This window comes from Nicotiana sylvestris, chromosome 6, assembly GCF_000393655.2.
Source record: "Nicotiana sylvestris chromosome 6, ASM39365v2, whole genome shotgun sequence".
In the NCBI taxonomy this organism is placed as follows: Eukaryota; Viridiplantae; Streptophyta; class Magnoliopsida; order Solanales; family Solanaceae; genus Nicotiana; species Nicotiana sylvestris.
In genome coordinates, this window is record NC_091062.1 from 37,847,309 (window position 1) to 37,874,235 (window position 26,927).

Here is a 26,927-nt window from a genome sequence, read left to right on the forward strand (position 1 = left end):
CAAAAAAACTACCAAATGAGGAAAATAATTGTTTTTTGTGCCTTTAGGCGGAATTCAATTTGCTTGGCAACTATCTTAATAATCTCTTAAAAAACAATCACTAAAATTTTTATCAAAATACTATCAGATTCACTAATCGTATTATTAATTTGTAAAGTATCATTTTAAAAAATGTTTTTCAGAATCCAACCAAATACTGAATAGTAACATTTTCTAAAAAAATATCTTTTACAAAATTATTCAATTTGCAATAAGTAATAACCAAATATATATATTAAAAAAAAAGTAAAAACGAAAAGTGGATAAGCAAAGCTAAACCGCTCAATTATGTCAAACCTCTTGAATTTCTGAAACACATACTAGTAGGAGAAGTCAAAACTTCAAACACCCAAATCCCAATGCCAAATTTAGCGCCAAGAAAGCAGCAATGCTCTCTTTTGCTTTACTCCATTCCTCTTCTTCACCAAAACCACAATTCCATTTTCACTCCCAAAATCAAACTCCCAAACTCCCATTTCAATTCCTCCATTTTTCACCCTTTACCGTATTACCCATAAAATTACAGAGCAAACCCTCGTTCTTGAGCTTATCTGCATCTTTGCCATCTTCTACTTCTTTGATTGGTGATGAGTTTGAGGTGGAATTGGGTCGATTACTGACACTATTACCGGAGGAGATGCGGCGGAGCGTTAGCGAACATCCAGAGTTTTGCTACTTAATTGAAGTGGTTATGGACTTGGGTCGTAAGCCACTTGCTCGCTTTCCCTCTGGCGATTTTATCTTGTCCGATCATCCAATAACCCTAGATGATCTTCAACATGCTACATCCAAGGTTAGAATTAAACAAATATAAATTACTGCTACTTGCATGCTACAGTACCAGCAATTGATTTAAAATTGCAACTATAGATTCAATTGAATTAGGAAGGCATTGATTCTGATTAGGGCAGGCCAACCCTGATGAGCTTCACACACACACGCACACACAATGAAACTTATGATTAAGTGCGTGTGTATATATATATATATATATATATATAAGTATGTATACATATGGTAGCCCAAACTTCACCAAGTAAGTACAAATAATTGTTTTCGAACCCAGTAATCAAATGAGTTGTGATTAAATCCCGAATTTGAACCACTAAAGTTCAAATACCGACCAATAAAGTTCAAATACCTTTGGTGCATGTGTGCACACACATATACTCAGGGGCGGATCTATTGAGGTCCGAGGGGGTGGTACGCCACCCGCAAGCTTCGGTAGAAATTCTATATATATATATATATATATATATATATATGTGTGTGTGTGTGTGTGTGTGTATGTAAGAAATAGGATAAATAGAAGTGGCAAGGTGCTAGTGGTTGAGGCGCAAAGTTTTCTCCTTGATGGCAATTGACGAGAGATCAAACCTTGCTTGTAGCATTTTTCAGATGTTTTGGCTTGCTGCATGTCTAGGACTTTTTAAAAATTATACCTAATGTCTATTTTTAAGACTCTTTTTTCGTTGACTTTGAGGGTTTAAAATCAATTAATAAGTTTCCTAAACAACGTGAGATTTGCCCAAACCTAAATTTTAGAGCCTGCTATTTGTAATTTGGCTATGTATTTGTAATTCATATTTTTTGTTGTCACTTTCATTCTGTTCTCTTAGGATTAACGTAAATATTAGGAAAATTAACATGAAAGGTATTATAGTTATGTTACATAGTTTAAAAGTAAATAATTTATATAAGGTAAAATCTTATTTGAAATTAACGTCCTAAATATTAGAACCTTCTATGTACCTCAAATAAATAACCATAATTTTAATTCATTTTTAAATTATTAAAAAATAATGATAATTTTATCCAATATAAAACTTTTGAAGGATAAAAAAAGTCAATCAACATTTTGCGAAGAAACTTCGTGTTTTGGGTCTGTGAGAAAGCACGGGAGAAAATATTCTTGATTAATATATTGACAATGATACAATGAGCCCTATATATATAATACATGTCCTACTCCTAATACATATGAGATTAGGGTTATTTACTGCTATTTAACCATCAAACTAACACTCCCCCTCAAGCTGGTGCATATAAATCATATGTATCGAGCTTGTTACATATATAACATATACGAGGACAAGTGAGGGACTTGGTGAAAATATCAGCAAGCTGATCATTCGACTTCACAAATTTTGTAGCAATATCTCTCAAGAGTATCTTTTCTCTAACAAAGTGACAATCAATCTCGATGTGTTTAGTTCTCTCATGGAACACTGGATTTGAAGCAATATGAAGAGCATCTTGATTATCACACACAAGTCCCATCTGACTAATGTTACCAAATTTCAACTCCTTGAGCAACTGTTTGATCCAAATTAGCTCACATGTGGCCATAGCCATTGCTCGATATTCTACTTCTGCACTAGACCGAGCAACCACATTCTGTTTCTTGCTCTTCAAAAACACCAAATTTCCTCCTACTAAGACACAATATCCAGACGTAGAATGTCTATTAGAAGGTGATCCTGCCCAATCAGCATCTAAGTATCCAACGATCTGCTCATGGCCTCGATCCTCAAACAATAAACCTTTACCTGGAGCTGATTTTATATACCGAAGAATGCGGACAACTGCATCCCAATGACTATCACAGGGAGAATTCATAAACTGACTCACAATACTCAAAGGAAAGGAAATGTCAGGTCTAGTCACTGTGAGGTAATTTAATTTACCAACCAACTGCCTATATCTTGCAGGACCGCTAAGAGGCTCCCCCTGTCCTGGTAGAAGTTTAGAATTCGGATCCATCATAGTGTCAACAGGTCTATAACTTGTCATTCCTGTCTCCTCAAGAATATCTAAGGCATACTTCCGTTGTGAGATCACAATACCTGAGCTAGACTGAGCGACTTCAATACCTAGAAAATACTTTAATCTGCCCATATCCTTAGTCTGAAAGTGCTGAAAGAGATGTTGCTTCAACTTACTAATACCATCCTGATCATTGCCGGTAATAACAATATCGTCTACATAAACGACCAGATAAATACAGAGATTTGAAGCAGAATGTCGATAAAATACAGAGTGATCAGCTTCACTATGAGTCATGCCAAACTCCTGAATAACTGTGCTGAACTTACCAAACTAGGCTCGAGGAGACTGATTTAGACCATAGAGGGACCGGCGCAACCGACATACAAGGCCACTAGACTCCCCCTGAGCAACAAAACCAGGTGGTTGCTCCATATAAACGTCATCCTCAAGGTCACCGTGAAGAAAAACATTCTTAATGTCCAACTGATAGAGAGGCCAATGGCGAACAACAACCATGGATAGAAAAAGGCGGACTGATGCAATTTTAGCCACGGGAGAGAAAGTATCACTGTAATCGAGTCCAAATATCTGAGTATATCCTTTGGCAACAAGATGAGCCTTTTGTCGATCAACCTGGCCATCTGGACCAACTTTGACTGCATACACCCAACGACAACCAATAGTCGATTTACCCGAAGGAAGAGGAACAAGCTCCGAAGTACCACTCGTATGTAAAGCAGACATTTCGTCAATCATAGCCCGTCGCCATCCGGGATGAGGCAGTGCTTCACCTGTAGACTTAGGGATGGAATCAGAGGACAAAGATGACACAAATGCACAATGGGATGATGAGAGACGCTGGTAACTTAAACCGACATAATGAGGATTAGGATTAAGTGTGGACCGTATACCTTTTCGTAGTGCAATCGGTTGATTAAGAGGAGACAAGTCCGCAGTATTAGCAGGGTCAGGTGCAGGACGTGAATCAGCTAGGCCTGATGCTGGGGGCGGACGACGATGATACGTTAGGAGTGGTGGAGCTGTAGAAGGTTGAACTGGACTAGGTGGTGGCACTGGAGCTATAGTTGGTTGAACTGGACTAGGTGGTGGCACTGGAGCTATAGTTGGTGGAACTGGACTAGGTGGTGGCACTGGACTCGGTGGTGACACTGGAGCTATAGGTGGTGGAGCTGCAACTGGAATTGTAGGCGGTGGAGCTATGGAGGAAGATGAATGGGAGAGAGGGACTGAATCTCCAAAAGAAGGAACGGGTAACACCTCAGAAATATCTAAGTGATTAACTAAACCTGTGAAGTATGATTGGGTTTCAAAGAAGGTAACATCAGCAGACATAAGAAATCGCTGAAGGTCAGGAGAATAACATCGATATCCCTTTTGCGTTCTCGAGTAATCCAGAAATATGCACTTAAGAGCACGAGGAGCTAACTTATCTTTTCCTAGAGTAAGGTCATGAACAAAGCACGTACTCCCAAAGACACGGGGTGGAAGAGAGAACAAAGGTAAGTGGGGAAACAGGACAGAGAATGTAACTTGATTTTGGATAGCTGAAGATGGCATACGATTAATAAGATAACAAGATGTAAGAACTGCATCTCCCAAAAACGCAGCGGAACATGAGATTGTATGAATAGGGTACGAGCAGTTTCAATAAGATGTCTATTCTTTCTTTCAGCTACCCCATTTTGTTAGGATGTGTACGGACAAGATGTTTGATGAATAATCCCATGGGAGTTCATAAACTGCTGAAATGGGGAAGACAAATACTCTCGGGCATTATCACTACGAAATGTGCGGATAGAAACCCCAAATTGATTTTGAATTTCAGCGTGGAAGGTCTGGAAAATAGAAAACAACTTAGATCGATTTTTCATCAAAAATATCCAAGTGCACCTAGAATAATCATCAATGAAACTAACAAAGTAGCGGAATTCTAAGGTAGAACTAACCCGACTAGGACCCCAAACATCTGAATGTACTAAAGTAAGAGGTGACTCTGCTCGATTATCAAGACGTCGCGGGAAATGAGAGCGGGTATGCTTACCGAGCTGACACGACTCACACTCTAGAATGGACAAGTGAGATAAGCCAGGTACCATTTTATGAAGTTTTGACAAACTGGGATGTCCTAACCGTTTATGTAATAAATCTGGTGAATCAGTAACGGGACAAGTTATTGGAGGAAGACAAGATGCGAGTCCATGTGATTTTGCAAGGATAAGGTAATAAAGTCCATCTGATTCACGTCCGGTACCAATGATCCGCCCTGTACTACGTTCCTGTATAAAAGCAAGGTCATCAAGAAATAAAACAACATATTTAAGTGATTTGGCTAAGCGCCTAACGACTATGAGATTAAAAGGACTACCAAGAACATAAAGAATTGAGTCTAAAGGTAAGGAAGGAAGTGGACTTGCTTGATCTATTGCAGTTGTCATGGCTTGAGACCCATTGGCCATTGTGGCTGTTTGAAGAGATTGAAAATATGAAATACTAGTGAAAAAAGATTTGTTACCAGAAATATGATCATATGCACCTGAATCAATGACCCAAGACCCAGAAGGTGAAGATTGGGAGACACAAGTCATGCTACTATTTGTTGGAACAACGGAGGCTAATCTTGAAGATGTCTGTTTACGTGCTTTGTACTGAAGGAACTCAATATAATCCGGTAAAGAAACCATTTGGATTGGATTTAATGCATTCGATCCAGTGAATTGTGAGTCTAAGGCTTCTAATGAGAATGACATTATAATGTTCACGCCGAAAAAGGTCAGAAAATTGTTTGGAAATCACTGTTTCACTGTTACTGTTCACCGGAAACATTGTAGCTCGCCGGAAAATAAAAAAGTCGTCGGAATCTGATGTAAACTTGATGGGTAGGCTCGGAAAAGCAAGACGATTACACTGCCCAAAAGAAACTTTTTGAAATTCTGGCCGGAACAGCCCTCACGCGCCGGCGCGTGGGACAGACGCGCCGCCAGCGGTAGAACTCCTGCAGGCGTGTGAGGGCGCGTGGGTGAGTGTTTTCAGGTGGTTTTTTTCTGGGGTTTGGTCGCCTATCTCTTGGGGACCTTTTGGTGGTGTTGGATTTTGCACAACACTGATAATTAGTGACTTTGATGCAAATAGTAACTTAGGTCACCGGAAAATCTCACGGTGACTAAGTTCTTTCTTCCCGGGTGTTGCTGGAATGACGCACAACGATCTATTCTCACCAAAGCTCTGATACCATGTGAGAAAGCACGGGAGAAAATATTCTTGATTAATATATTGACAATGATACAATGAGCCCTATATATATAATACATGTCCTACTCCTAATACATATGGGATTAGGGCTATTTACTACTATTTAACTATCAAACTAGCGTTTGCCACTAGCTCAAGCCTCACTGTAATTATGTCGTGAGGCTAATTGAATCCAGTTGATTAATCCGGGAATATATATAATATAAAGTTAAAAAAATTTAGTTTCCTTCTTCCAAGTTTTCATAATTATTATATTTTTTCCTTTAATTGATTTGTCCGTATAAATCGTAGGACAAAAACAATGAGGGTCGAAAAAACCCAAAGTTGATCAAATCGACTAATATTACTTTATTTGGACCGTATAAATAGTAACACGTCTATGTTCAAAGTATTGTGGCACCCGCAATGTCCAAATCCTGGATTTGCCTCTCCATATATTGAACCTTCGTTTGAGTGGAAACATTGATATTTTGCCTGATTGTTTTAATAAGTTACTTTTTTAAGTTTGGTATCTTAATTATATGCTCAAAGACTCAGACATTCTTTTATACCCTAATTGAAGCAGCTATTTTAGTAATTTAGTTGCAGACTCAGTAGTAACTATGACCCTTTTCTTTCAACGAAATGTACTTAGCATAGTTGTTGATAACAATTCATCTAGTTCCAAGGCGAAAGGTAGTACAAGTAACAATTGGTTTGTACTGTATTTGATGGTTTCTCATATTACAGGTTGGTGACTTTGCAGTTGATAATAGAGCTGGCATTAGCAGAACTTTACACCGAATTAGTGCTATTAGAAACCGGAAAGGTGCAATTATTGGTTTAACTTGTCGAGTTGGCCGTGCATTATCTGGAAGTGCCAACTCGTTGCGAGATCTAGTTAAAGATGGTGCTTCTCTGCTGCTCATTGGTCCACCTGGAGTTGGAAAAACAACTATTATCAGGTTGAACTTCGTATTTGCGCTCATCTTATGCCATTTGATTTTTTATGCGCAATGACATGAACCAGAGAAACATTCCTGCTGTTTAACCTTGATTCTCCTCCTCCTTAATGTTAATCATTTCCATAACATATCTGATCGTGACATTGGAAAGAAAGTAATTTCGTATTGCTTCACATTTTGCCTCAATTTTGAGAATAGGAGGAAGTGATACCTAATAACAAAGGCAAACAGAAATCATTCTTCGAATATGTCCAATTCCAAATCAAACTTGCTTACATCTTTTTGCGAGTGATGCCACACAGCTGCTTCCTATCTCATTCAAGGTTGGAAACAGGCAGTGCTTTCCCATTGTGTGCATGTGTAGCTTGAAACCAGTGAATAGCTTGATTGTTGATTTTATATCAGGTCTTTGCCAATCCTGTGTGTGAAATTTTCTTGTTGGTGGAACAAAACACTTTTTTTGCACTTTGTGAATACTGCATGGTGGTCCTTAAAAAGCAGCTGATAATAGTATTACATATCTTCTAGTTTCCTCACAGTGTGATTCTTTTTACTTCTTCAACTCTTCTTTTTTCTGCATTTTTTTCCTGAAGTCTTTGTGGGCATATCCGGCTAGAGTTTTATGTCTGAAACTCGTCTAGACACATTCTCTTTGTTTATACTGTAGTTCAATGGAATGATGTGGAGATGAAGTTCTGAGAAAATTTATGAAATCCGCTCTTAGTTGGGGGTCTTGCATAAAGAGCCATTACCAGTTATTATGCATATCTTATCCATCTGTTTGCATTTTCTTCAAATGAGTGCATTTGTGAACATCTCTTATTCAGGGAATGCTTAGTTGTGTATTATGAATGTTGCTTTTGAATTGTGTTTTTTCTTGTATTTCTTCCTCATCGTCCCACATTTCTTTCTCAAAAATGTGATGGAAGGCTGTCAAACATTCTGTCAAGGATTCAGCTGTCTGAATGTTATTATCATTGTATCCTCACACCCGTGCCGTCTTGCATGCTTTCTCCTCTCATTTCTCTTTGGACTCAGATACATGTACAAAATCCTGCAGTTATAACATGTACTGCAATTGTGCATGTTGCACCTACTGTCACTATCAAACTATTTCCATGAGATTCTGCAGACGAGTATATAAGGATTCCTTTTTTATCTCCTAGGGACATAGCCAGGATGCTTGCAAATGATTATGGGAAGCGCGTAATGATTGTTGACACCTCTAATGAAATTGGTGGGGATGGTGATATACCTCATGCAGGAATAGGTAATGCTCGCCGGATGCAAGTTCCACACTCTGACGTGCAACACGAGGTAGGAGCTTGATCTTTCACTCAGTTAGCAAGATGAAAAAAAATTATTTTTTGAAAAGCTGTGTTGCCGCGACCGCTGTAATTTATTGTTGGATGAGGAATTCCATCTTACCACATTGATGGAAGCAAAATTAGAACAACATTTCCTAGATGAACCACTTTCCTGAGGATACACCTGGTGTGTGCTTTGGGTGGATCTGGCCTTCCGTTAAATGAGTGGCTCCAAATGTGAGCCAAGTGATCATCGATCAATGAGGATTGTTATTTATATATTTTTGTAGGTGCTGATAGAAGCAGTGGAAAATCATATGCCACAAGTGATTGTAATCGATGAGATTGGTACTAAACTTGAGGCAATGGCTGCCAGCACCATTGCACAACGAGGAATTCAGTTAGTTGCAACTGCTCATGGTGTAACAATAGATAATTTAGTGATGAATCCTGCTTTGGAGATGCTGGTTGGAGGAGTACAGGTAGTTATTGTTTAACAGATAAACCTTTTCCATAGTCAGTTGTACATTTTAACATTGGGGCTGATGCTTAGTAAATGATGAAAAAATGCTGTTATATTATGCATGGATAACCATGTCAATTTCTCAATGAAACTTCTCTTGTTACTTCACAGTAGTAGATAATAGAACGTCTATTTCCAAAGAAGCTAGTCAGATGTCTAGGGGCATCCAACTGTTCATAGTCGTATCAGATGTTACTTTTTCCCCTTTCTATATCTCATGAGTAGTGTGCAAAAATAATATCACTGCAATAAGGTGAACCAATGCATTCTCTACATTGTCTATGCAACTGCAACATGAGCGGTGCACGGAGGGTGAGTAAAACAAAAGAAAACTTAAATCACTGCAATAAACTGCACCAATGTATTTCGTTATCCAAGAAAGAAAAAAAGTGAACCAATGTATTCTCTACATTTTCTATGCAATTGCATCGTGAGTGGTGCCTGAGGATGAAGAAACAAGAATAAGCGAGAAACTGAAGATAAAAAACAATAATGCTTAAGGGCATCTACCTTGCTATGGTGATTGTCTGTATCTTTTATTGATGGGGAAGGTGTAGTGTTAATAGTTTATTTCAGTATCACATACTAAACCAATAGAACTTTGGAATCTAGTGGAAAAGTTGGTTTCAAAAGATGACACCAGGTCTAACTCTATTATTCCAAATGATGCCATCATACCATTAACGAGATGGCGTGATTCTCTACTCTCTCATGCACTATTGGACGATTTAGAAGCTGCTCTTTTCAGGTTTGTAAAATAGTTGCATTCATTTATTTCTTTATCAGAGTGTAACACTTGGCGATGAAGAGGCAAGCAGGAGAGGCGTTCAGAAAAGTGTGCTGGAGAGGAAGGGTCCATCAGCTTTTAGCTGTGGGGTTGAGATAATCTCCAAGGCAGAACTGAGAGTTCACCCTGATTTAGAAGCAACAGTAGATGCAATTCTTGCAGGTCTTTTACTAGTCCTCCCTCATCTCCTATGTCCTAACAAAATAAGTTGCTGATAAATCATTTCAGAATGCTAATGGGATGTTGTCTGCCATGGTGTTAATGTCATGTTGAGAAGGCCGTTACCCAAGATATGAAACACGCAAGATAAATCCAGGATCACAAGATGAAACAAGGAAAAGTTCATCCACCCAAGCACCATTTGATGAGAGAAATGAAGTTTTGGTTGAAGATATTATCCAGATGAATGGAGGTGTACCTGGTTCTACTGAGCTCATCTCAGAAACAGATTCAAGCATGGAAGGAGGGTCCGGTGAAAGTGAGAATGCCCTTTGCATTTTTCTATATGGGGTAAGATATTACGATTCACTTGCTCCCAAGGAAAAAAGAATGACGTCATAACTCTGAATATGTATAAATTTGGTAATAACTAAAATCTCAGTCTCAGAATCTGTTCTCTTATTTCAGATTTACTGCCGAGCTTGTAGTCAAATGGTTAAAAGGCCTTTAGAAGAGAATCAATTTCCAAAAGAGTTGAATTACCTCCTAGTACATGTTGGTTCTGCATTAGCATATTATTGTTATTTAATTTGCTGATAAACCTAATTTGATAACATCTCCAGTATGCTTAATTGCCTCTGTTCTCATGTTAAGGTCCCACATATCCCCCTTCCTCTGGGGAAAGTGCTTGGTGGCCCCAAAAATGAAGAGTAGATGCATCGAGCAGGAATGATTTTGTCTTTTGGCTGACTATCCAGATTCAAGCCCATCAAATATTTTTATTAAAAAATTCCTGGCAAAAAGAACTTCGTGTTCATCACTTCTTAACAAATAGTTGCTGGCAGAGTCTCGTCACTCCTTGTATAGGTGGAAAAGAGGGGAGATTCTTCTTTGCAAAGCTCCTTAAGATGTCACTCATTAAAGTAATTGTAAAAGATTAGTTTTAAAATTGTAGAGCTTCCTCTTTCAAATTTTATATCATTTACACGTATTAAAGAAAAAAAATTATGTCATTTATTGAAGTATTTGAGTTAGTCTGATCAGCATGCGGGGCAAAGATAGTGGCACAAGTCTCATTAGAAAGCTCTTTTTTTTTTATGCTGTAAGATTCTTAAGTTCTATGAGGGAAAGTAAGGCATGGAATAAGAGATTCTTATGGGGGGAAAAATAACAGAAGAGAGGAAAAACTGTGAAAAAGCTTCCTTCAGCTTCTATATGAAAACTTCTCGTGGAACTCATACTTGAGCAGGTATTGTAGATCTCAGAGGCAAGTGTGATACAAGGGATAAAACAGTTAAACATCGATGACGCCATTGAGTTTACTGATAATATCAGCGAAGCGGATGTGTTACTTGCTCTGCAGTCCAAGCTTAAGAAAAACTCTCGGATTCAAGCAGCTGCAAAATCTCACGGCATTCCTATTTATATGACAAAGGTATTTGTTAGAGAGAACTTGCAATATCTATTCACTGAATGAAAGTTCCGAAGAAAGAAGGGAAAAACAAGATGAGTTGTTTCATGCGTTATCTGTTGTCTCTTCAGAGTTCAAATTCACTATCATTGTGCCCTTTATATGAAAGTATCTTTTTCTTTTGCAGACAAGCTCCTCAACGCAGTTAACAAAGGCCATACAGGCATTAATAGTTGATTTTGCTGATGGCTTTGAGTTTCTCGAATCTGAAGCTAAGACGAATGACTCTGAAAAGATTGATGCATTGGAGGTAATTTCCCCTTGTATTCTTTTTTCTAGTACTTTTTTCGGGAAAAAACAGTTTTGAAAACTCTAGCTGCTAATCTCCACCAATATGATAATGGGCATTGCATGATAAAGTGGAGTGATGACTACTCTTAAGTTGGCTTTTCACTTTATGATGAAATGCTAATTTTCACTATCTGGAAAACATGGAGGTTCCAATGAAATCATTGGTGTCGTTTGCCTGTAACATATCTACTGCACCATCTTCTCATGCTGTGTAAGGACATTTGATGTTTGCAATGAAACAAAAGATAAAGTGAACTTCAACTTGAGATTAACCAAGTCTGTGTTTTCATTATTTTTTATGGAAAAAAGTCTATGTTTTCATTTCAAACTAACTGCTACTTGAAACGGAAACGAGATGAAGTTTTCATTCCAGACTAATGTTTTAAATGTTTGTGTGAAGTGTCTTCTTGCTAAGGTCTCATCTGAAGGTAGTAGTCAAAAAATATGTTATCCTACTAGCTAGAATCTAATGCAGAATGCTGAAGGAGTGTGAGCATTCAAATTAAGGTCATGGGTTGCTTACACTGTCAATTTTCCAGAGGAATTCTCTTTGCAAATTAGACAAGCTTAATTAGCCAACAGATTGAAAAAGTATCAACTTGCTAATACTCTTCCAAAAAAAGAATTAACTACCTGAACTGCAAAGGCCCTTTCTTTTATTAGGAAATGGAGTTCGTCACCATCCACATTTTGCACTCTAGTTACTAGAACTTCATTACAGTTAAAACTAACTTGTAATGCTTCTGGATGTAGTCGTAAATGGGTGTGGGGCTTGAGGATAGTGTCTACATGTAATGTTAGTTCATTATAATTATTGCTTGAATCGAAATTGAACTGATATTCATTAGCTCAACCAAATAAACAGAAGAACAAAGCAGAAAAAGAAAAAGAACTTATCAGCGAAGAAGGGAAAAGAGTGGTTGCTATCCTGATGGATCCAGCACTGTATTTGAATAATCTTCTGTTGATAATTCCCATCTGTCCTGAATAGTTATCTATGTTGTCAGATAAATCAACCAATAATTTCATTACCGGAGTTATTTCTGTTAGAATAGTTATGTGAATATATGTAATTAGTCCTAGAAATAATCTTGTAAATGCTCCCCACAAGACTAATAGGCCTGTAGTCTCTGATACAAGATGCACCTTCTTTCTTAGGCACAATAGTAATAAAATAAGTATTGATGCTTCTCTCGAAAACACCATTCACATGGAAGTATTCAATGGCTTCCATCAACTTTCCCTTGATGGTATCCCAACAGAGCTGGAAGAAGGCCAAGGAGAAACCATCAGGCCCGGGGGCCTTATCACCAGCACAACTTGACACAGCCTCGTGCACCTCTTCCTCCTCGAAAGCCCTTTCTAGTCACTCACTGTCACCCTCCCCTATGTGGTTGAACTCTATTCCCCTCAAAGCCGGCCTCCAACTAACTTCCTCTTTGTATAAGTTCTCATAAAACCTCATCCACAACTAAGGACTCTATGAAGTTTCTCCTTCGATTTGCAACCGCCACCCTATGGAAAAACTTGGTATTCGAATCCCCCTCCTTTAACCAGAACGCCCTCGATTTTTGCCGCCAACTAGTCTCTTGAGCTATTGCTAACTCGACTAATTCCCTCTTAACCTCCCCCAATCTCGCTTTCTCAGATTCATCTAACTCCCTCGCCCCTTTCCCTCTATTTAATTCCCCCAATTCATGCATAAGTTCCCTCATTTTAACCTCTACCCTCCCAAAAACCTCCTTATTCCACCTAATAATATTTCCCTTGAGCAATTTAAGTTTCTTCGAAAGACGGAATGAAGGTGTCCCTGGTACCCCGTAACTTGTCCACCGTTCTTTCATTTTGTCACCAAATCTTGGCACTTTCAACCACATGTTCTCGAATCGGAAGGGAGCACGCACCCCCCCCCCTCTGCATCCGTCTAGCAAGATAGACAAATGATCTGAAGTCCGCCTAGGTGAAGGAATCTGCAGCACATTCGGCACCAGCTCATCCCAGGAGGGCGATATCAGAAATCTATCAAGTCTAGACCTTGAGTTGGAATCCTCTGCCCTGGCTCAAGTAAACCTTTCCCCTGACAGAGTAAGATCAATGAGAAAGTGGTCATTGATGAAGTCAGAAAACTCCTCTATGGCCCTCAAAATCAGACTACACCCTAATCTCTCCTCCGGAAATCTAATAGTGTTAAAGTCTCCCCCTAGAACCCATGGAATATCCCATTCCCCCATCACATTGGCCAGTTCTTCCCAGAAAAATACCTTGGACCCTTCTCCTACCGGTCCGTACACTCCCCAAATCCCCACTCCACCCCACTCACCCTATCTTTGATAAATGCTGCTAAAGAAAAAACTCCATTCTTAATCTCCTTTACCTTCAAGCTTCTATCATCCCACATAAGAAGAATGCCCCCAACACTTCCCACTATTAGAATCCAGTCATATTTTACCCAACTACCTCCCAAACACTCGTCACAATCACATCCGACAAAACCTCCATTTTTGTCTCTTGAAAACAAACTAGGTTAGCACCCCACCCTCTAACTCCCACTTTGATGGTGACCCTTTTGTTTGGGTCATTCATCCCCCTCACATTCCATAAAAGAATCTTAACTTCCATAAGTAACAATATCCCCCTTTTCCCCATCCCCTAGCCGAGCTCCCTTCCTTCTTGTCACATACCCGACCCCTTCTCTGGTACACCACTACATCCCCTAAGTTAGTTTGCTTAACACCTTGGCCCAACTCCCTCCCTACACCATCATAGAAAGACTGTTGCCCAATCTCCCTCAACAGTTCTAGCACATTATCTTCCTTCCCTTCAAAAGAAACACCTAAAAACTTCCCGAAGTTTAATAGTTTATCCTCCATCCAGAAGGACATATCCCCTCCTCCAATCCGTGACGAAATTGGACATACATCTTCTATATGTACCTTTTTCTTGCCCCTACCAGAAGAATACAAGACCATAGCATTGCTAGCAATAAGAACTTTAGGTGCCGGAAGGGTCGCACCAGAATGCGTTTGTGGAAGGTAGGCAGATCCTGGATGCTGCTTTGATGACAAATGAACTTATAGACTCCTAAAGGAAAAATAGAGAACCCGGCTTACTATGCAAGTTGGACCTTGAAAAGGCTTTCGACCATGTCAATTGGGAGTTCCTGGATTTCATTATGATGCGGATGGGGTTTTGGGGCAAGATGGAGGGGATGGATCAAGTTTTGCATTTCCTCAGTCAGATTCTCTGTCCTAGTTAATGGTAGCCCGTGTGGTTTCTTTGGCAGCTCCAGGGGTCTCAGGCAAGGGGACCCCCTATCCCTCATGCTATTCATTCTAGTGATGGATGCTCTGAGTAAAATGATGGACCGTGCGGCGGGCGGTGGCTTCTCGAGAGGATTCTCAGCTCCGATCGGGGTACTCAGTGCCCAAAGAGTCTCTCATTTGCTCTTTGCGGATAGCACCCTGGTTTTCTGTGATGTCGATATGGATCAGTTGACTTGCCTGAAGCAAGTCTTCTAGTGGTTTCAGATAGTATCAGGACTCAAAATCAACCTCGGCAAGTGTGAGATTTTCCCGGTAGGTGAGGTTGCTAACATTGATGCTTTGTCTTATGTTCTCAGATGTAAGGTGGGCTCCTTTTCCACTACTTACCTAGGTCTCCCATTGGGCGCTTCGCATAAGGACTAAGGGTTGAAAAAGATTAGCGGGCTGGCAGAAACGGTACTTGTCTAAAGGCGGTAAGGAAATGCTTATTAAAAGCATTTTATCAAGTATGCCCACCTATTACTTGTTTTTGTTGCAAGCTCCCGTGAGCATCACAGAAAAACTGGAGCGGCTTCAAAGTAATTTTCTTTGGGATACGGCGGATGGAACTAGAAAGTTTCATCTGGTGAATTGGCAGACAGTCACTTCCCCAAAGAAGTAGGGTGGACTTGGAGTAAAAGGTCTTACGGTATTCAACAGAGCTTTGTTGGGGAAGTGACTGTGGAGATTCGGGGTAGAAGAACATGCTCTATGTAGGGAGGTCATAGTAGAAAAGTACGATTCCACGGGAGGGGGTTGGAGGACTAAGACAATCACAACACTTTTCGGGTGTGGCATGTGGAGGAGCATCATGAAGAATTGGGAAGCCTTCAGTGGCAACATCACTTGTGGGTGGGAGATGGAAGGAGAAACAACTTTTGGAATCATAGGTGGTGTGGAGAGGATATTCTGAAGGTCTCTCTCCCCACGTCTTCAGAGTTTCAAACCAGAAGGAATTGATGGTTCAACAGATTCGTAAGGAGCATGAAAGAGGGATAGTATGAGACCTCTCATTTAGAAGGAATATGCAAGATTGGGAGATTGCAGAGCTCCAAGATTTGTTGACACTGCTATATAGGCAAGACACCCTAGCCATCTCGTGATTCTTGGAGTTGGAGTTTGAGTGACGATGGTTTGTTCACCGTAAAGTCCTTTTACCAGAGCATGTTGGTGAGAGAGGAGGCCACTTTTCCATACTCCTCGATCTGGATTCCTAAGGCGCCCACGAAGGTGTGCTTTTTTGCATGGCTAGCGGCGAGGGGAGTGATTTTGACTACTGAAAATCTGCGAAAGAGAGTTACACTTGTTAGTTGGTGCTACATGTGTAAAAGCTCAGGGGAAGAAGTTGATCATCTTTTGTTGCATTGCCATGTGTCCTCGGTTTTGTTGAGGGCAATCTTGAATCTTTTTGGCGTTCAATGGGTGATGCCAAGTTCTGTAAAGGAAATGTTATATAGCTGAGCCGGTTTTTGTAGAAGAAAGCAAAAGGCGTGAAAGTTTGCCCCGTTAGCACTCATATGGATAGTTTGGGGGGAGAGAAATAGGAGAGCTTTTGAGGGGATTGAGTCTCTTTTTCACATCTTAAGAATAGTCTTTTATCTTTGATCGCTTTTTGGTGCACTCATATAGCTCTTGTATAGGAGATTGAGCGTCTTTTGTAGAGAATCATATTCTGATGTAAATTCTCTACTTTTTGGTATACCTCTTGTATACGGGAGTTCTCTCCCTTTTGATTAAAACAATTAGTCCTAGTCCCTTATGTAATAGGAGTAGGTTATGTGTTATGAATACATATAAATAGGGCTCATTGTAACATAGAATATTAATCAATACTCCCTCTGTTTCATATTAGATGAGGTACTTTCCTTTTTAGTCTGTTCTAAAACAAATGACACATTTCTAAATTTGGAAATAATTCAACTTTAAACTCTTTATTTTACTCATTTACCCTTAATGAGAAGCTTTAATAGCCACACAAATGTCATGGCCCCACAAATCTTTTACCCCTTAAGCTTTTAAGACCACAAGTTTCAAAAGTCTTCTTCTTTTTTCTTAAACTCCTTGCCGAGTCAAACTACCTCATCTAATATGAAACGAAAGGAGTAATATTTTTCTCCCGTATATTTTCACATGGTATCGGAGCGTTAGTAAGAAAACATCGTTGTGCGTCATTCCGACATTAACCGGGAAGAAGCAACTTAGTCATCGTGCAATTTTTCCGGTGACCTAAGGCCTGTCTACGTGAAAGTCATTTTCTGTCGGTGTTGTGCAAAAACTAACACCATCACGAGGTAGATCACCCCTCAACGACCAACCCGTTAAAATTTCTCTAGCAGTAAAGCTGCCACGCGCCGGCAATAGAAATTTTCCGGCAAAGGTTCTGACCTACGCGTCGGTGCGTGGGCCACTTTCCGACCACTTCTTCGCGAAACTCTTTCAGGACAACTTGCTATCCTCACAATTTCGAGCCTACCCATCTAGTTCAAATCAAATTCCGACCACTTTTATATTTTTCCGGCATGAATAGTAATTTAAAAAAATCTGTTTTTTTTTCCGGCGTAAACATTACAATGGCATTCGTATCACAAGTTTTTGACTCACAATCCACTGGATCCAATGCAATTCAGATGGTTTCTATACCCGATTATATGGAGTTCCTTCAGTATAAAGCATGTAAACAGACATCTTCAGGGATAACTTTCGTTGTTCAAACAGATAGTAGCATGACTTGTGTCTCCCAATCTTCAACCTTTGAGTCTTGGGTCATTGATTCAGGTGCATCTGATCATATTTCTGGAATGCAGTACATGGCGGATCATTGGTACCGGACATGAATCAGATGGACTTTATTACCTTATCCTTGCAAATTCACATGGACTCGCATCTTGTCTTCCTTCAATAAATTGTCTTGTTACTGATTCACCAGATTTATTACATAAACGGTTGGGACATCCCAGTTTGTCAAAACTTCAGAAAATGGTACCTAGCTTATCTCACTTGACCACTCTAGAGTGTGAGTCATGTCAGCTCAGTAAGCATACCTGCTCCCATTTCTCGTGGCGTCTTGATAATCGAGCAGAGTCACCCTAGTCGGGGCAGTTCTACCTTGGGATTCCGCTACTTTATCAGTTTCATTGATGATTATTCAAGGTGCACTTGAATATTTTTGATGAAAAATTGATCTGAGTTGTTTTCTATTTTTCAGACCTTCCATGCTGAAATTCAAAATCAATTTGGGGTTTCTATCCGCACATTTTGTAGTGATAATGCCCTAGAGTATTTGTCTTCCCCATTTCAGCAGTTTATGAACTCACATGGGATTATTCATCAAACATTTTGTCCGTACACATCCCAACAAAATGGGGTACCTGTAAGAAAGAATAAACATCTTATTGAAACTGCTCGTACCCTACTCATACAATCTCATGTTCCGCTGCGTTTTTGGGGAGGTGCAATTCTTACATCTTGCTATCTTATTAATCGTATCTCTTCAGCTATCCAGAATCAAGTTCCATTCTCCGTCCTGTTTCTCCACTTACCTTTGTTCTCTCTTCCACCCCGTATCTTTGGGAGTATGTGTTTTGTTCATAACCTTACTCCAGGAAAAGATAAGTTAGCTTCTCGTACTCTTAAGTGCGTATTTCTGGGTTACTCGAGAACGCAAAAGGGATATCGATGCTATTCTCCTGACCTCCAGCGGTATCTTATGTCTGCTGATGTCACCTTCTTTGAAACCCAATCATACTTCACATGTCCAGGTAATCACTTAGATATTTTTGAGGTGTTACCAGTTCCGTCTTTTGGAGATTCAGTCCCTATCTCCCATTCATCTTCCTCCATAGCTCCAGTTGCAGCTCCCCACCTATAGCTCCAGTGCCACCACCTAGTCCAGTTCCACCAACTATAACTCCAGTGCCACCACCTAATCCAGTTCAACCTTCTACAGCTCCACCACTCCTGACTTATCATCGTTGTCTGCGCCCAACATCAGGCCCAGCTGATTCACGTCCTGCACCTGACCTTGCTAATACTGCGGACTTGTCTCCTCTTAGTCAACCGATTGCACTACAAAAAGGTATTCGGTCCACACTTAATCCTAATCGCCATTATGATATTAGTAAATTGAAGCAACATCTCTTTCAGCACTTTCAGACCAAGGATCCGGGCAAATTAAAATATTTTCTGGGTATTGAGGTCGCTCAGTCTAGCTCAGGTATTGTGATCTCACAACGAAAGTATGCCGTCTTAGATATTCTTGAAGAGACAGGGATGACAGGTTGTAGACCTGTTGACACTCTGATGGATCCGAATTCTAAACTTCTGCCAGAACAAGGGGAGCCTCTTAGCGATCCTGCAAGATATAGACGGTTGGTTGGTAAATTAAATAACCTCACAGTGACTAGACCTAACATTTTCTTTCCTTTGAGTGTTGTGAGTCAGTTTATGGATTCTCCCTGTGATAGTCATTGCGATGTAGCTGTTCGTATTCTTTGATATATAAAATCAGCTTCAGGCAAAGGTTTATTGTTTGAGGATCGAGGCCATGAGCAGATCGTTGGTTACTCAAATGCTGATTGGGCAGGATCACCTTCTGATAGACGTTCTACGTCTGAATATTGTGTCTTAGTAGGAGGAAATTTGGTGTCTTGGAAGAGCAAAAAACAAAATGTAGTTGCTCGGTCTAGTGCAGAAGCAGAATATCGAGCAATGACTATGGCGACATGTGAACTAATTTGGATCAAACAGTTGCTCAAGGAGTTGAAATTTGGTGAGATTAGTCAGATGGGACTTGTGTGTGATAATCAAGCTGCTCTTCATATTGCGTCAAATTCAGTGTTCCATGAGAGAACTAAATACATTGAGATTGACTGTCACTTTGTTAGAGAAAAGATACTCTCGGGAGATATTGCTACAAAATTTATGAAATCGAATGATCAGCTTGCAGATATTTTCACCAAGTTCCTCACTGGTCCTCGTATTAACTACATATGTAACAAGCTCGGTACATATAATTTATATGCACCGGCTTGAGGGGGAGTGTTAGAATAGTTATGTGAATATATGTAATTAGTCCTAGTCCCTTATGTAATAGGAGTATGTTATGTGTTATGAATACATATAAATAGGGCTCATTGTAACATAGAATATTAATCAATAATATTTTTCTTCCATGCATTCTCACAATTTCAAAGCCGTGTGTGGATTTTGCAGGAGGCTAGAATAGCCATGGAGCGTGTAGTAATTCCAAAAGGGGAACAAGTTGAGCTACTCCCTAGGCCATCAAATATTATATTGCTTCAGAAGGATCTTATTAGGAAGTACAAGCTAAAATCAGAGCGAATTGGAGCAGGGACGGATGTAAGGCTTCGAATTCTCCCTTTCTCCGGTGCATCTGACGAAGACAGTCGGGATAGTGAAGGAGTTGATGATGAGAGCGAAGTTGATGAATTATTGAGGCCGAATGCTGAATCAAATGGATCTGCCTATACGTTGGACAGATTACCTCTACTACCTGAATAGAAAATAGATTGTTTTGTTTTAAAGCAGTTTGTCTCTAGCAGAGCAGAAATGTCTTACTATCCAGCACACCTTACATAGTGCATCCCTCAACATCTATTGAGCATATTCTGAATCTATTGGGTATAAATACAAATGGTTACCTACATATTTGGGTTTGGATTCTGATATTTTTTATTATGGCCCTCAAATTGTTCGAATTCTCAAGCTTCTACTTTATGAAACTCAAGATGTATATCAACAGAGCTGCCCTTCCATATAGATATGGTTATTATCTTAGACCGATGCTTCATCTGCTTCTTTAGTTGGACTTGTTTCACGATATTGCGTAAGCTCCTGAATATGAAGAATAATCACATTGTTGAAAGGATCAAAAGGTTCCTAAGCTAGGTTCCATAATCCACGCGTTCCTAGACAGGCTTAAATGGATGAATGAACTTTCAAAAACTCAGCTCTTATGAAACTCAAGATTTAATTTTATTATAAAGCCAATATTTCCAGATCAAGTAATGAAACCTTTGCAGGAAGAAGCGAACATAATGAAGTTGTAGCATGGTTGGTGATAATTCAATGAACCTTTCGTTTAAGTTTGCTGTGTAATTAAGTGATAATTCAAATAAACGGTATATGTTGGTTCTCAATAAAACAAAGGCTATCCTAAATATTTTCCACAATATTATATATGCTTCAGCCAATTTTTTTTTTTTTTTATAGCTGTGTTAATTCACCTATACCTTCAAGCATGTACGTAGTACCTCTCAATTGGTCTGCCAATTGCTGAAGAGGCAAAATGATTGGATACTGAGATGTGTGACATAAGAAATGTATAAAGAGATATTATTATTCTTAAATAATTATCATCCGATAATGACTTCATGTCTCAATCACAACATCACTATAGGACTTAAAATGGAAAAGGAATGCAAGTAAATCTTAATCCATGTTGAGGAGCACTGTGGTCATTCATATTACACATTCCTTTCCTATTCTTGAATACTGTGCTTTCTCTACATGTCTCTTCAGGAACTTTTTCAAGAATTAGATTTTTTAACGGATATACTCGAATTGCAACTTTTGACTAGAACCTTATGTATAGAAAAATAAGTATAAAGTTGGCTAAAAATATACTTCACCAGTTCAAGTTTATTTGGGACCATTTTTTTTAATTCGTTCAAAAAGAATGACAACTTTTTATATATAAAAATGACTAACTTTTTTTAAAAAATATGGAATGGATTGAACTTAAACCTTTTGTTTGATCTATAATCAAAAGTTTTAAAACTACACAAATATTGGAACGTTTAATATCTCAAGTTTCAAAAGTCTTATAACCACAGAAATATTATGGCATGTTCATAATCAAAAACTTCAAAAATCTTTTTTTATTTCTTAAAGGCACTCCGTGCATGTTCAAACATTGTGACGTAAATTGAAACGGGAAAAGCCTTTTAAACCCACATCTTCACCTCAAAATTCACTTCTAAATCCAGGACCCGCCACTAAACACGATGACTCCTCAAAATTGAAGACTAGTACCCTAATGATGCTTAGGGTCAGGTCCGCCGGGACTAAACCGGTTTACATGATACTTAAATGCATCTTTTCTCTGCAATCTTTCCCTCAAAATTTCCTGAGCGGTCTCCATTAATGTATTCCTCCTCCTTGTTGAAAATGGCTCGAGAGGGCGACTTTCGGAGCATATACATGAAATCAAGATAAGAACGAAACAGAAACAAAATCTTAAACTAGCCATTCTTGAAATTAGACTTAAGTTGTAATATTATTGCATGAAATGTAGGGAGATATATTGTGCTGCAACGTTTGAACTATATATAGGCAACCAGATATAGTCCTAAATTTCATAATATTTAATTGACTAGCTAGGGGTTCAAATAAGACAATACTAAAAGTAGTACAACTAGTGACACGTACACTTGTTTAAAACGAACTTTCTAAATCCATTTTCCTTCTACTTTTACACACCATTTGATCTCAAAAATATAAAGTAAAACTAAAGTTGAATATTCTATGCACCTTTCTTTCTGCTGATTGTGTGCAGTATATTTTCTGCGCAGTTGAATTCTTTTAGCAACGTCACTAGTCATAACCTGGTGCTAATTATATTGTACCAATGGATATTCAAATTCGTGCTAATCAACACATGGTTAGTTAGGCGTAAGAGAGGAATTGTCTGGTTTTCTTGTTATCATGTTGTTTATTGCTTTTTGTTACTGTGTCTTTTTTCATGGCTTCCTCGTGACTGTATGTTTTTTTAATTATGTTATGACTATGCTTTTTCTGAGTCGAGTGTCTATCAAAATCAGTTTCTCTACCTCCACAAAATAGGACAAGATTTGCGTATATACTATTCTCCCCAGACCCTACTGTGTAAGATTACACTGAGTTTATTATTGCGGTAATTGATTCAATTGTACGGATTTAAACCTTCACTTTCCCCTGTTAAGGTCCTGAAAGGTCATTCTAACACAACTTTTCACAGTTATTTTATTCGACAATTAGGTAAGCCAAGATTCCCCTGTCTTATGCTCTTTTGTGAATCAAGATCCTCGTGTGCCTAATCTTAATTAAGTTTGGGTATTGGAATTACACGCATGATATATATACATCCAAACATACGTCGCGTTGGTGCTATGGATATATATGTTCAGTTTCATTGCGCCTGTCACGATCTGGAATTCTCATCCTCGAGAGTCGTAATGACGCCTACTCGTAGAAGCTAGGCAAGCCACGAACTTAGAAATCATTAGCTCCTTTATTTTAAAACTTCTTACCAATTATATTAACAAGGAAATAAACAGTTAAATAACAGCGAAATATGAGATTTAAGCGGTAGTCTTAAATAAATATAAAACCAGAATGTTTCGAAAGTCAATACATGCCTCTACCCAGAACCTGGTGTCACAACATCCACGGACTACTAAGAGTACTAAATACAACCGTTTGAAAGAAATATAACAGTGTTTGTCTCGAATACTTGAGATAACAGAATATATAATAAGATAGAGGAGACGCCGGGCCAGCGGACGCCTGCGAGGCTACCTCGATGTCTCGGTGGACTGAAAGATGGCTCCCGAGCTACTGCTACTGATCAAGTGCCGCTCCGGTATCTGCACAGAGTGCAGAGTGTAGTATCAGCACAACCGACCCCATGTGCTGGTAAGTGTCTGACCTACCCCGGCGAGGTAGTAACGAGGCTAGGACCAGACTCTAGATAAACCTGTGAAGCTATATAATATACAGCAGAGATATAAACAGGTAACAACAGTTTTAAAGGGAGGAGGAAACATGCTTCGGGAAACATATCAATTATATCAGAAACTTAATAAAGTATGGAGAAAAACTCGACGTCTACAATCAATACAATAACAATACTGTTGTGGCGCGCAACCCGATCCCTTATCATTTAACATTGTTGCGGCGTGCAACCCAATCCACATATATAGCTGTTGCGGCGTGCAACCCGATCCACATATATAGCTGTTGCGGCGTGCAACCCGATCCAATATAATATCTAATAATGTTGCGGCGCGTAACCCGTTCCAAATATACAGTCCACAATAATCATAATTAACCATCCCAGCAAGGGATCAACAATAGACTACACTATCCCGACAAGGGAACTCAACAGTACAAGTATATACGTCCCGACAAGGGAGAAACAGCCCTAACCAAAACTTGTTTCAACATCTAACTACCTCAACTATAACTCAACTAGTTTCAACATCTAACTACCTTAGCTATAACTAAACTTGTTACAACACCTAACTACTCAGCTATAACCAAACTTGTTACAACACCTAACACGAAGAATCATCAACCTAAACATCCGTAGTATCAATTAAGAACACAATGCAAGGAAACCTCAACTCAACAATAGCCCGGCAAGGGGGCAACACAATGATCTCTTCTCTTTCTCACTTTTACTTCACAATTCACTTCACAACTCGAGCCTATGTTCTAGAGTTTTGATTATCACTTATACTTTCACAATTCGTTATACAACTGGAGCCAACGCTCCTCAATGTTCATAGGTCACAACTCTTTCCACAACTTTACACAACAAATAGAAATCTTCACCAAGGCATGAATAATACAACGAGATCATGAAAATCACAAGATAAGACTCACGATCATGCTTAACACCAACGCATAGATACTCGTCACCATGCCTATACGTCGTACTCAACAAGAAACAAATAGCATATAGGACACAACTCCTAATCCCTTAAGCTAAGGTTAGACCAAACACTTACCTCGATGCCTCGAACACAACTCAAGCTTCAATTATAGCTTTACCCCTTGATTCCACCGCCAATTCGCTTATATCTAGTCACAAATTACTTAATTACATCAATAAACGCTAAATGAATTAACTCCAATGCATGAAAATGAGTTTTCCAAAGTTTTACCCAAAAAGTCAAAAATCGCCCCCGGGCCCACATGGTCAAAAACCGAGGTTCGAACCAAAACCCGATTACGCATTCCCCACGAACCCAAATATATGATTTGTTTTGAAATTAGACCTTAACTCGAGGTCCAAATCCCCAATTTTTGAAAAAAAAACCTAGGTTCTACTCAAAACACCCAATTTCCCCCATTAAATCATTGATTTGAAGTTGAAATCATGTTAAAAGATGTTAATGATTGAAGAAAACTAGTTAAAAATGACTTACAATTGATTTGGAGAAGAAATGTTGTTTGAAAAATTGCCTCATATGTTTTTGGGGTTTTGAAAAATGAAAAATGACTAAAAATCCCATCTATTTATACCCCTCTCAGACCCCCTGTGCGGACCGCACAAAATGGACCGCGGCCGCACAGGCCTTTCTGAAGTGCTGCGGTCCAGTATCCTGTGCGGACCGCATGAAATGGACCGCAGTCGTACAGGTCTCCACTGCGCTCCGCATGCAACCGACAGCAGACCGCACTGGTGGGGTTCAGAGACCTGCAATTTTTTTTCTGGTTTTAAGCGTAAAACATCTTGAAGACTACCCGAAACTCACCCGAGCCCTCGGAACTCCAAACCAAGCACACATACTAACTCAACAACATCATACGAACTAATCCGTGCAATTAAATTGCCAAAATAACCTCAATAACAATGAATTAAGCCTCAAAATAAAAAAACGTTTTCTCAAACTTCATCGAGTATCAAATTTAGCAATTTAGGTCCGAATCACGTCAAATGACGTCCGTTTTTAACCAAACTTTACAGAAATGACTTAAACCATATATAAGACCTGTACCGGGTGTCGGAACCAAAATACGGCCCGATACTATCGTGTTCTAATCAAATTTAATTTCAAATTTCTTTAAACAATTTCAAAAAATAATTTTTTTTGAAAATTCATTTCTCGGGCGGGACCTTGGAATTCGATTCCGGGCATACGCCCAAGTCCCATATTTTACTACGGACCCTCCAGGACTGTTAAATCATGGGTCCGGGTCCGTTTACCCAAAACGTTGACCGAAGTCAAATTAGCTCATCCTATAATCAAAGCTTATCATTTTTCAAAGATTATCATATTTAAGCTTTCCGGCTACGTGTCCGGACTGCGCATGCAAATCGAGGTGACTCTAAATGAGGTTTTCAAGGCCTCAGAGCACGGAGTTTCATTTTAAAACAAGTGATGACCTAAAAGGTCATCACATTCTCTACCTCTAAAACAACTGTTCGTCCTCGAACGAACAGAAGAAGGAAGTACCTGAGTCGGGGAAAAGATGGGGATAATAGCTCCGCATATCAGACTCAGACTCCCAGGTCAATGCCTCAGGAGGCTGACCTCTCAACTGAACACGAACAGAAGGAAAACTCTTCGACCTCAACTGACAAACCTGCCGGTCTAGAATAGCTACCGGTTCCTCCTCATAAGACAAGTCCTTGTCCAACTGGACAGTGCTGAAATCTAACACATGGGATGGATCGCCGTGATATTTTCGAAGCATGGACACATGAAACACTGGATGCACGGCTGATAAGCTTGGCGGCAATGCAAGTCTATAAGCCACCTCTCCCACTCGATCAAGAATCTCAAATGGACAGATAAACCTACGGCTAAGCTTTCCCCTCTTCCCAAATCTCATCACGCTCTTCATAGACGACACTCGGAGCAATTGATGGTAGCCAGATCTCAAGTCAATCTTCGAAAATACCCTGACACCCTGAAGCTGATCAAACAAATCATCAATCCTCGACAATGGATACTTATTCTTAATTGTAACCTTGTTCAACTACCGGTAATCAATACATATTCTCATCGATCCGTCCTTCTTCTTAACAAACAACACCGGTGCACCCCAAGGAGAAACACTCGACCTAATGAAACCCTTCTCAAGTAAGTCTTGCAACTGCTCCTTCAACTCTTTCAACTCAGGCGGGGCCATACGATACGGTGGGATAGAAATGGGCTTAGTGCCCGGAGCCAAATCAATGCAAAAATCAATATCCCTGTCGGGTGGCATACCCAAAAAGTCTGAAGGGAAAACATCAGGAAACTCTCGAACAACGGGCACAGAATCAATAGAGG

At 39.4% G+C, this 26,927-nt stretch overlaps 1 protein-coding gene across 1 annotated transcript; it reads left to right on the forward strand.

Annotated features, from left to right (window-relative positions):
- The first annotated feature begins 344 nt into the window (after positions 1-344).
- On the forward strand, positions 345-20,527 carry LOC104220935 (protein SEEDLING PLASTID DEVELOPMENT 1). Its single transcript, XM_009771929.2, has 9 exons — positions 345-832; positions 6,808-7,022; positions 8,189-8,339; positions 8,620-8,811; positions 9,639-9,801; positions 9,917-10,149; positions 11,057-11,233; positions 11,397-11,519; positions 20,074-20,527. Exons 1-9 carry the CDS (start codon positions 428-430, stop codon positions 20,380-20,382), a joined length of 1,968 nt encoding a protein of 655 aa, XP_009770231.1. The 5' UTR covers positions 345-427; the 3' UTR covers positions 20,383-20,527.
- Positions 20,528-26,927: the final 6,400 nt, after the last annotated feature.